Source organism: Nicotiana tomentosiformis, chromosome 2 (assembly GCF_000390325.3).
Source record: "Nicotiana tomentosiformis chromosome 2, ASM39032v3, whole genome shotgun sequence".
Lineage (NCBI taxonomy): Eukaryota > Viridiplantae > Streptophyta > Magnoliopsida > Solanales > Solanaceae > Nicotiana > Nicotiana tomentosiformis.
The window spans coordinates 31,326,006-31,338,611 of record NC_090813.1 but is presented as its reverse complement, the minus strand read 5'-3'; the positions used below and the strand labels follow the sequence as shown (position 1 = coordinate 31,338,611).

The 12,606-nt window shown below is 40.7% G+C and overlaps 1 protein-coding gene across 1 annotated transcript; it reads left to right on the top strand.

The window, feature by feature from the left end:
* The first annotated feature begins 728 nt into the window (after window positions 1-728).
* LOC138904559 (uncharacterized) lies at window positions 729-1,391 on the top strand. The gene has a single exon (XM_070193064.1). It carries the CDS (start codon window positions 729-731, stop codon window positions 1,389-1,391), a length of 663 nt encoding a protein of 220 aa, XP_070049165.1.
* Window positions 1,392-12,606: the final 11,215 nt, after the last annotated feature.

The window sequence follows — 12,606 nt, the reverse complement described above, 5'->3', positions numbered from 1 at the left end:
TGATCGTACCTAATATTTTTTGTTATTTTCTTTCTTGAAAATGACTTGGAGATTATAAATTTTTGCATACTTGTTTAATGTAATTTGATGTATTCCTTGTGCATATGCATCATGTACATGTCCCTAATGCAGTGTGATCTTATCTTTTATAGGAATTTTAATATGGCCTCTTCTTCGAATAGAGCTATTGAATTCGTTGATGAAAGTCAGGCCCATTATAATGCTCCACCTCACCTCGAGGAAGGAGATGAGGTACCTATGCCTAACCTAAATCATCATCGCGTTAGTGAAAATGAAGTGGCTTATAATTTATGAGCAATGGGTCATAGTACTCCTATTATGACTCCTCTATTTCAGCAGATGGCTGAGTTCTTTCGTCACTTGGCTGAGACAACGCCAGAACCTAGTGAAATAAATTTTGAGAAGATGAGGAAAATGGATGGAGTTGAATTTGATGGCACTACTGATCCCACAGTAGCTGAACAATGGATCGAGCGCATGAAGAGGGTCTTTGAACAACTAGAGTGTACTAATGCTACAAAATTTAAGTATGTTATCTCCCTTTTACAAAAAGATGCCTATGATTGGTGGGTAAGTGTGCCAAATGCAAAAGCAAAACCTCCGGTGCTGACTTGGGATGACTTTGTGAAAGCATTTCGTGCGAAATATTCCCCCCCTGTCTATTGTGATGCTATGAGAAAAGAGTTTCTGAATTAAGACAAGGGAGTATGTCTATTGCAGAGTATCAACAAAAATTTCTCATGCTTTCTCTCTATGCTGGAGGTATTATTGATAGTGAAAGAGACAAGTGCAAAAGATTTGAAGAAGGTTTGAATGGTTACATTCGAAAGTCTGTGGCAATCTTGCAACTTGAGGATTTTTCCAAGCTAATTTCAGCTGCTCTTACTTGGAAAATAATTGACAAGGAAGAAGCTAGTAGGAGAGAAAATATGTTTAGCAAGGGTAATTCAGATTATGGCAGTCCATCCAAGAAGGGAAAGTTTGACGATTCCAAGACTGAAAGTGCACAGAAGTCATCATATCGTAAGCAGAATAAGCCAAATTTCTCTACTGCTAGTATACCAAGTTATGTCCAAGGCAAAACTTATACACCTACTTGTGCACAGTGCGGGAAGAATTACTATGGTGCCTGCAGAAGAGCTTCTGGTGCTTGTTTCAATTGTGGAAGTCTGGATCATAAAGTGAAGGATTGCCCTAATCCTAATCCTCTTTCTTATACATATATATATGGCTCAGTTCAAAAGCCTGCCACTACTCATTCTCAAGCTAATAGTGGTGCAAGACCTAGAAATGTGCAAGCAACGGGTTCTGGTGGAGCTAATCTGGATAGTGGGTCGAGATCTACTACACGAGTCTATGCTATGAGATAAAGGAATGACCAAGATGGCCCGGACATGGTTGTTGGTAAATTTCACTTATTTGGCATATCTGTTGTTACATTATTTGATCCTGGATCTTCGCACTCTTATGTTTGCTCATCACTTGCATTTCCTGATACTGTTAAATATGTGAAACTTGACTTTGATGTGCTGGTCACGAGTTCATTAGGTCATCAGGTTGTTGTTAACATGATTTACCGAGATTGTCCATTCATGATTCAAAATCTGGTCTTCCCTGCAGACTTGCTTGAAATGCCCTTCCAAGACTATAATGTTATTGTTGGTATGGACTGGCTCCATAGGTACTATGCATTGATTGATTGTAAGTTGAAGCAAGTGATTTTTAGAACTCTTACATATTCACACATAGTAGTTCAAGGAGAAAGATCATTGACATCTAATATTATTTCTGCGGTCTTGGCAAGGAAGATGATTTGTCAAGGTTGTGATGCCTATCTTGCTCATATAGTCGATACACGATTAGGGAGTCCAAGTCTTAATGACATACCAACCGTATGCGACTTTCATGATGTATTTCCTGATGATATTCCTGGGTTGCCTCCAGATAGGGAGATTGAATTTTCTATAGAGCTTGTCCCTGGGACTACTCCTATTTCTATCGCTCCTTATAGAATGGCTCCAGCTGAATTAAAAGAGTTGAAGGCTCAATTGCAAGAACTTCTTGAGAAAGGTTTTATCCATCCCAATATTTCACCTTGGGGAGCTCCTGTTTTAATTGTGAAAAAGAAAGATGGCACTCTTAGGCTTTGCATTGATTACCGATAGCTGAACAAGGTAACAATCAAGAACAAATACCCACTGCCTAGAATCGATGGCTTGTTTGACCAACTGAAGGGTGCTAGCTTGTTCTCAAAAATTAACTTCAGGTCTGGATATTATCAGTTGTGCGTGAGGGAGGAAGATGCTCCTAAAATTGCTTTTAGGATCAGGTAAGGCCATTATGAATTTTTGGTAATGCCATTTGGTTTGACAAATACTCCTGCTGCATTTATGGATCTAATGAACCATGTATTCAAGCCTTATCTTGATCAATTTGTGGTGGTCTTTATTGATGACATTTTAGCCTATTCCAATAATAGAGAAGATCATGATAAGCATCTCCAGATTGTCATACAAATTCTGAAAGAGAGGCAACTCTACGCGAAGCTTTCCAAATGTGAATTTTGGCTGAGTGAAGTGGCGTTTTTGGGGCATATTGTATCAGCTGAAGGTGTGAAGGTTGATCCTAGTAATATTCAAGCTATTATTGATTGGAAACCTCCTAAAACTCCAACTGAGATTAGAAGTTTTTTGGGTTTAGCAAGATACTATAGGAGGTTCGTGAATGGCTTCTCTATTATAGCTTTTCCTTTGACCAAACGTATGGGGAAAGATGCCAAATTTGTGTAGGATGACAAGTGTCAAAAGAGCTTTGAAAAGCTCAAATCCTTGTTGACACAAGCTCCAATACTTTCTTTGCCAGCTGAATGGAAAGATTATGTGGTATACAATGATGCATCTCACCATGGATTGGGTTGTGTTTTGATGCAAGAAGGGAAAGTAATTGCTTATGCCTCTCGAAAGTTGAAATCGCATGAATTGAATTATCCCACTCATGATCTTGAACTTGCTACCATTATTTTTGCCTTAAAAATTTGCAGGCATTACTTGTACGAGGAGAAGTGTCACATATTTACTGATCATAAGAGTTTGAAGTACTTGGGTACACAAAAAGAGTTAAACTTGAGACAACATAGATGGCTTGAACTCATCAAAGATTATGATTGCACGATTTATTATCATCCTGGTAAAGCCAATGTGGTTGCAGATACGTTGAGTCGCAATTCCCTTACAAGTTTAACTCTAGGTCCTTTGCCCTTGCTTCTTGAATTAAGAGTCATGAATGCATGTCTTTCATTTAATTCTAATGGTTCTATAATTACTAATTTACAAGTCAAGCCAGTCTTACTTGAGCAGGTCCAAGAAGCGCAGGGGTTAGATGAGAAGCTTGTGAAACGGGTTGAAGAAGTCCAAAATGGAGGAGAATCAGATTTTACATTGAAGAAAGATGGTACCTTATTTTATAAAAATAGGTTGTGTGTTCCTAATGATGATGAATTGAGGAAGCAGATCTTGATTAAAGCACATAGTTCACCTTATGCAATGCATCCTGGAGGTACTAAAATGTACCGGACCATCAAGGAGCACTACTAGTGGAGTGGTATGAAGAAAGACATTATAGAGTTCATTTCTAAATGCTTGGTATGTCAACAAATAAAAGCTGAACATCAAGTCCTAGCTGGTCTACTGCAACCCTTGTCAATACCTGAGTGGAAATGGGAAAGGATAACAATGGACTTTATTTCTGGACTTCCATGCACTCAAAGGAATCATGATGCAATTTGGGTCATTGTAGATAGACTAACTAAGAGTGCTCATTTCTTGGAAATCAGAATGGACTACTCACTAGAATGTTTGGCAGAATTATACACTAATGAGATCATGAGGCTGCATGGAATCCCTATTTCTATTGTGTCTGACAGAGATCCAAGGTTTACATCTAGATTTTGGTCTAGCTTGCAAGAAACTTTGGGTTCCTGGTTGAATTTTAGTACTGCTTTCTATCCACAAACAAACGGCCAGTCTGAGAGGGTAATACAAATCTTGGAGGATATGCTTCGAGCCTGCATTATTGAGTTTGAGGGTAGTTGGGACAAACATTTAGCCCTGATAGAATTTGCTTACAATAATAGCCACCAATCAAGTATAGGCATGCATCCTTATGATGCTTTGTATGGGAGGAAATGCAGAACACCTCTTTTTTGGAACGAGGTTGGTAAAAGAAAATTGGTGTGTCCTGAGATTGTTCAACAAACTGAAGATAAGGTAAAAAAACATCAAGGATCGCTTAAAAATTGCCTCAAACAGACAAAAGTCTTATGCTATAAGGACCCGGCCAGTCGTTTTAAGTATTACAACCCCGTACCAAGGTAGATCAACTAGTACAAAGGTTGTAGAAATTTCTCGCGGCGAGCTTGCAAGCTGCAGCTCAGACTTTTTAGATTGAACAGTGCACTGGGGAGTAAGGAAAAATTTTTGCCAGAAAAAGTCATTTTTACGGCCCACTATGCGGTCACAGAATCACTATGCAGACCGCATAATGACCGTAGAGTGAAGCAGTTGAGGCAAGTTTGGAGATCAGGTTTGCAGCGCATTTTGCGACCGCATACTAGTTCTGGGTTGAACAATGTGCCGATGAGTTAAGGAAATTTTTTGCCGGAAAAGGTCATTTCTGCAGCCCACTATGCGATCGCAGAATCAATCTGCGGACTGCATAATAGACGCAGAGTGAATCAGAAGCTGGGCAGGGTGAGCGTAAGTCTGCGGTCGATTATGCGATCGCAGAACTGTTTTGCGGTGCATTATGCGACCGCAGAACAGGTCTGCGGGTCGCATATTGACCGCACACCCAGGCAGAAAATGTCCAGTTCCGGAGGGCCTTTTTACGACCCATTATGCGGTCGCATATGCGGCCGCACAATGTATTTCGGGGCTTCATTTTTCTGGTTTTATAAACCCGACCTCATTCTTATAAAACACTATTAGGGGTCATTTTAAAGGGTTTCATCTCATATTTTAGAGAGAGGTGGGAGCATCTTAGAGAGAGAAAGTGAAGACCTAGTCATTTATTCATCAATTCTTGTTTAAGGTTTGAAGATTTCACAAGGATCTTGCTAGGGCTTCAAAGAGGTAAGAATTTCTTCCCCCAATTCTTCAATTTTGATTTTTGGGGTAAAAGATGGGAGATTAAGGATATGATTCTTGAAGTAAGAGTATTATTTATACATACACATGCCAATAAGGTTTGTGGAAAGATTGTTGAGTTCAAATGGGTAAAGATTGGATTGAAAATGGTAGAAATCTTCAAAGACTTTAATTGAAAATTGGAGGGTCGAGTTGATGTCGGAATTTGGTGAAATTTGTATGATTGGACTGGTGGTTAGATGGGCATTCATATTTTGTAAATTTTGTCGGGTTCCGAGACATGGCCCCCACGGGCGATTTTTGAGTGCAATTTCGAATTTTGTTGGAAACATTTGTATTTTCATATGGAATTAATTTCCTATAATTCGTATTGACTAAATCGAATTAATTATGAGTAGATACGCGGCTTTCAGAGACCAATTTGTGAGGCAAAGGCATATCAGAGTAAAAAAGAATTACACGATTTGAGGTAAGTAACATTTCTAAACTTGGTTCTGAGGGTATGAATCCCCTAATTTGGTATGATATAAATTGTTTGGAGGTGACACACACGATAGGTGACGAGCATGTGGACGTGCACCATAGAAATTGTGAATTGAATAAATCCTGTGAAGTTGTAAAATTAAACAATCATGTTATTATTTGAACATATTCCACGTGTTAGAGAAATTGAGCTGAGGCTCTTACTAAAGATTATGTTTAGGCTATTAATTGTTTTAAAAATGTACATTTTACACTCAGTCATATTAGTCCATTGAGAGGATATTTATGGGATCGAGCCCATGGTAGGCCACATTGGCTTTATATATATTATTATTATATGGATCGGGGTTGCCTGCATGCAGCAGGCCTTATAGGCTTTATTACTATATGGATCGGAGTTGCCTGCCTGCAGCAGGCCTTATAGGCTTTATTATTATACGGATCGGGACTGCCCGCTTGTAGTAGGCCATATCGGCTTTATATCACGCTTGGGCTGAAGGAGCCCCTCCGGAGTCTGTTCACACTTCCAGTGAGCGTAGATGATTATATATATTCGGGATGGACTTCCCAGGACATGTACTTGCCTTAGTTATTTATATTGTGATGAATTTCCATGGACATGGATCTTGTCCGTATCTTTTACATTTGGGGATAAATTTCCCAGGGCTGGATTGGCTTTATACGGTACTGAGTGACTGACTGGATTGGCCACAAACAGTACTAAGTGACTGAATGAATTATGATAAGTAGTACATGAGGTCCTTCCACTGAGATGTCATATTCCTCATATCATGAAGTATTGATCGATTTTTGCCTGTACTGAGTTTGCCTACATGTATGTACCATTATTTATATACTGGACTGTACCTACGGAGCTCGCCACTACTTTTAGCCTAGAGGTTAGTCTTGTTACTTATTGAGTTGGCTGTACTCATACTACACTCTGCACCTCGTGTGCAGATCCAGGTACTTCCTGATACGGCGGTTGCCAGATTTGAGGATTTATCTGTTGGAGACTATCAAGGTAGTTGCTTGGCGTCCGCAGACCTTGACTCTCTTTCCTTTCAGTTATTGTACTGTTCTATATTTTCAGACAGTGTTCTTATCCATCAAACTTTGTTATTATTTAGATGCTCATGTACTCGGTGACACTGGATTTTGGGAGTGTTTTGTATATGAAATTGTGAAGTTTTCTATGGAATTCAAATATTATATTTTTAAACTTAAGAGATTATTGTGATTTATTGAGGTTATCGTCTTGCCTAGTATTGAGATAGACGCCATCACGACATGCTAGGATTTTGGGTCATGACATATGCTGATCTTAAGAGGCATGAAATTGAGTATAAAAAGGGTGATAAGGTATTTTTAAAGGTTTTTCCATGAAGGAAGATTATGAGATTTGGCCAAAAAGGTAAACTTAGTCCACGATTTATTGGACCTTATGAAGTGCTTGAGAGAGTTGACCCAATTGCTTATAAACTAGCTCTTCCACCAGAGTTAGACAAGATCCACAACGTCTTCCATGTTTCTATGCTTAGAAGATATCACTCAGATCCATCTCATGTTCTTCCTATTGAATCTATTGAGGTCAATCCTGATTTGACATATGGAGAAAAACCAATCCAAATCTTAGCGCGTGAGTTGAAACGAGCTTAGAAACAAGAGCATCCCCTAAGTAAAAGTTCTTTGGAAAAATCATGTAACGAACCAGCTAGTCATTTTGAGAGTAATAGCTCTGATTCCCTATTTACTGCTTTCCCCGTATCTTTTTCTGCTTATGTGACTTGTCGGGAGGTTCTGTTTTTGGTGTCAGAGTATTTTGGAATATTTAGACCTTAAAACGGAAGCTTAAGTTCTAGGATTTTTTACCGTAGTTGGAATTGTGTGAAGACGACTTATTAATGGAGTTTCGTTAGCTCCGTTGGGTGTTTTTGGACTTAAGAGCGTGTACAGAATGTAAATTGGAGGTTTGTAGCTGAATTAGGCTTGGAATGGCAAAAATTGAATTTTTGGGAAGTTTGACGAGAAGTGGACTTTTTGATGTCAGAGTCGGATTCCGATTCCGGAAGTTGGAGTAGGACCGTAATGTCAAGTATGACTTGTGTTAGAAAATTGAGGTCAATCGGACGTGGTTTGATAGGTTTCGGCATCGGTTGTAGAAGTTTAAAGTTTCAAAGTTCATTAAGTTTGAATTGGAGGGTGATATTGTCACGGCCCGAACCTAGGAGCGAGACAAGCACCCGGTGCCTCACCTAACCTGGCGTACCAAATTGCGACTAAGGGACTCTGAACACATAATGTCATACTTTGGCCATGGGGCCACCTTGCTAGACAATTTGCGAAGCAAAATATAAAACTGAATGGAAACTAGCGCTAACTAAACATCAATATAAAGCTAGGCTGAAAAGGCCGTCATAGCTACTACAGCTGACAAACCACCAAATTATACATACCAGGCCTACAAACCCAACATACTGCACTAACCAACAGGATATGTCTACAAGCCTCTACTGATAGATGTACTATGATCGGAACAGGGCCCCGACCTACCCATAACATATATACAGATATACATAAGATGTACACAACACTCTAGACCTGGCAACTCCGAAAGACGTGGAGCTTACCGATCAGGCTGAACTCGGGAAACACCTACTGAGGAGATCTACTCGTATCGCACAAATGCCCATATCTTTCTACTCCAATGTCGTATTGACAAACGGTTTAATGCGTTGGAAAATAGACTCATAGATATTTAATTTGATAGGTGGAACACCCCATAACTCTAAGTATATTGGGAGAAAATCGCATTTACATTTGACCCAAAATTTCAGTAAAACTTATGAGTGTAACTTGTGATGACTTTCATCGACTTTTGTTCCACAACTCGCTTGACATTAAAACATAACACACGGATGTCATACGACTAATATAAATCATAACATAATCTCCTTATCATGTTAATCACCCTAGTCTCACCCCAAAGGTACATGTTATAACATTCCCAACTTGTCGACTTTCGACGAAACATTGTTTTATTTAATTGCTTTAGCTTCTGAACTGTCCAACCCTCTTTGTACTTGTTGTTCATGATCTTCAATATTTGTAACCTCAGAGGTAACATGATTAACTTACTTTATATACTTTTAAATATTATCTCATTTTTGGTCCTACATTAGTTTGCTTACGATGCATTTTTATGTACGAAAATATAGGGTGTAACATCACTCCCCCCTTGGGAACATTCGTCCTCGAATGTTTACTCTTAGAGACTTTGGAAAATTTTGCCAAAGTATCCTTCGTACACTAGGTTAAAACCAACCTGCACGTAGCCAGAAACATACTATGCATGCCACATATGGCCAATCTTTATAAATAGCAGCAATTTGCCTCACCGACCGTAAATCATAAATATTGAAAGTGAAAAATAAAAGCTTACCTGATGACCTGCTAGCCTACATAGAGCTATGTTGTAGCGTCCCATCTCGAACCATATCTTCAGTTTGAAATAGGTGGGGGTATTTAGACTTCATTTCTTCCTCCGATTCCCACGTCATCTCTTCTACATTCTTGCTCCTCCATAAAACCTTTACGGAAGCTACCTCCTTATTTCATAGATTGCGGATTTGTCGGTCTAGGATGGCAACTGGAATTTCCTCGTATGACAAGTCCTCTGTAATCTGTACATCATCCGTGGGCACCACTCGGGTAGGATCGCCAATGCACTTCCGTAGCATAGATACGTGAAAAACCGGATGGACAGACTCCAATTCTGAGGGCAACTCTAACTCATAAGCTACTTGGCCCACTCTCCGAATGATCCTATAAGGCCCAATATACCGTGGGCTAAGCTTGCCTTTCTTGCCAAACCTCATCACGCCCTTCATAGGTGATACCTTTAACAATACCCAGTCATTAATCCTGAACTCTAAGTCTCATCGCCGCACGTCAGAATATGACTTCTGACGACTCTGAGCTGTCAACAGTCGCTCCCGGATAAGCTTTACTTTCTCTATGGCCTGTTGAACCAGGTCTGGCCCATATAACCCAGATTCCCCAACATCAAACCACCCTATAGGAGATCTGCACTTACGCCCATACAAAGCCTCGTACGGAGCCATCTGAATACTGGAGTGGTAACTGTTATTATATGCAAACTCGACAAGAGGTAGATGTTCATCCCAACTTCTTTTAAAATCCAACACACATACTCGTAACATATCCTCGAGCGTCTGAATTGTGCGCTCGGCTTGTCCATCAGTCTGTGGATGAAAAGCTGTGCTGAGATTCACCTGAGTCCCTAGACCTCTCTGAAATGACCTCCAAAAATGTGCTGTAAACTGAGCCCCACGGTCAGATATAATAGAAACTGGTACTCCGTGTAGCCGCACTATCTCCTTAATATATAACTTTGCATAATCTTCTGCTGTATATGTAGATCTGACCGGTAGGAAGTGAGCTGATTTCGTGAGCCTATCGACTATCACCCATATGGAATCGAACTTATGATTAGAACGAGGTAAACCCGTGATAAAGTCCATGTTTATCGCCTCCCATTTCCATGTCGGGATCTCTATAGTCTGCATTAGCCCTCCGGGCTTCTGGTGCTCTACCTTCACTTGCTGGCAACTAGTACATTGGGCGACAAACTCAGCAATGTTCTTCTTCATATCGTTCCACCAGTACACATCCTTAATGTCATGATACATCTTCATCGATCCAGGATGGATGGAATACCATGAATAATGTGCCTCTGACATAATCCTGTCTCGTAGCCCTGCTACATCTGGAACACACAAATGACCCCTATATCTGAGAACCCCATCTCCCTTTAGCTCTAACGGTGGTTTCTTCTGCTGCGGAACTCGCTCTCTCAGCTCGACTAACTCTGGGTCCTCGTACTGCCTTTCCTTGACTTCCGCTATGAGGGATGATTTTGTAGTGTTTTGGAGTACAACTCCACCATCCTCAGAATCTACTAACCGAACCCCCGACAAAGACAATTGATGAATCTCTCTAGCTAATTGTCTTTTCTCGGGATCTACATGTGCTAAGCTACCCATAGATCGATGACTTAATGCATCTGCTACAATATTAGCTTTCCCTGGATGGTAGAGAATGTTAACATCGTAATCTTTCAATAACTCAAGCCATCGCCTCTGTCGCAAATTCAACTCTTTCTGCTTGAAGATATATTGTAGGCTTTTATGATCAGTAAATACATCAACATGAACACCATATAAATAATGCCGCCATATCTTAAGTGCATGGACAACCGCAGCTAACTCGAGGTCGTGGGTCGGATAATTCCTCTCGTGCTTCCTCAACTGCCTTGAAGCATACGCAATTACCTTCCCATGTTGTATCAGGACACATCCTAACCTGACACCTGATGCATCACAATACACGGCATAACCCTCTAGACCCTCTGGAAGTGTTAGAACTGGAGCTGAGGTCAACCTGTTCTTAAGCTCTTGGAAACTCCGCTCACAAGCCTTTGTCCATTGAAACTTAGTTTCTTTCTGTGTCAACTTCGTCAATGGTGCCGAAAGGGAAGAAAAACCCTCTACGAACCTCCGATAGTATCCTGCTAAGCCTAGAAAGCTACGAACCTCTATCGGAGTGGTAGGTCTAGGCCAATATTTCACGGCCTCAATCTTCTGAGTGTCCACCTTTATCCCTTCATCTGATACAATATGCCTCAAGAATGCTACAGACTTCAACCAGAACTCACATTTAGAAAACTTAGCATACAACTTACGATCACGGAGGGTTTGGAGTACCGCTCGCAGGTGGTCCGCATGCTCATCCTCTGAACGGGAATAAACCAGAATATCATCAATAAATACTATCACGAATAGATCTAAAAATGGCCGGAATAGGCTATTCATCAAGTCCATAAATACAACGGGTGCATTAGTCAACCCGAAGGACATGACAAGGAACTCGAAGTGGCCATATCGGGTCCTAAAGGCTGTCTTCGGAATATCTTTTTCCCGAACTCTGACCTGGTGGTACCCCGACCTCAAATCTATCTTTGAAAAGCATCTAGCCCCCTGCAACTGATCAAACAAGTCATCGATCCTTGGAAGTGGATACTTATTCTTAATAGTTACCTTGTTCAGCTGCCTATAATCGATACACATCCTCAGCGAGCCGTCTTTCTTCTGCACAAATAGTACTGGTGCACCCCAAGGTGAGGTACTGGGCCTGATGTAACCTTTCTCCAGCAAATCTTTTAACTGCTCCTTCAACTCCTTCAATTCGCCAGGTGCCATTCTATACGGAGGGACAGATATTGGTTGAGTTCCTGGAAGCAAATCGATGCTAAAATCAATCTCTCGCTCTGGAGGAATACCTGGAAGCTCATCTGGAAACACATCTGCATACTCTTTGACTACGGGAATAGACTGAAGTGTATGTATCTCAGCATCTGCATCTCTAACTCGCACAATATGATAAATGCACCCTTTTGCGATCATTTTCCTCGCCTTCAGATAGGAAATAAACCTACCTCTGGGTGTTGGTGTATTACCTACCCATTCAAGGACTGGCTCACCCGGAAAATGAAATCTGGCTGCCTTTGCTCGGCAATCAACTGTGGCATAGCAAGCTGCCAACCAGTCCATGCCCATGATAGCATCAAAATCCATCATCTCTAGCTCAACTAGGTCAGCTGAGGTCTGACGACTACAAATTGTCACCGTACAACCTCGGTAAACCCGTCTAGTAATAATCGATTCTCCGACCGGTGTAGATACCGCAAAAGGATCACTTAGTATTTCAGGCACTATACCAAACTTCCTCGCGACAAATGGGGTAATATACGATAAAGTAGATCCTGGGTCTATCAAAGCATAAGCATCGTGAGAGCAAATGGTTAATATACCTGTCACAACGTCTGGTGAAGACTCTTGGTCCTGTCGACCTGCTAAAGCATAGATACGGTTCTGAT

Coding starts and splice junctions, on each gene's coding strand:
- LOC138904559 (XM_070193064.1), top strand. CDS start 729: ATGTCTATTGCAGAGTATCAACAAAAATTTCTCATGCTTTCTCTCTAT.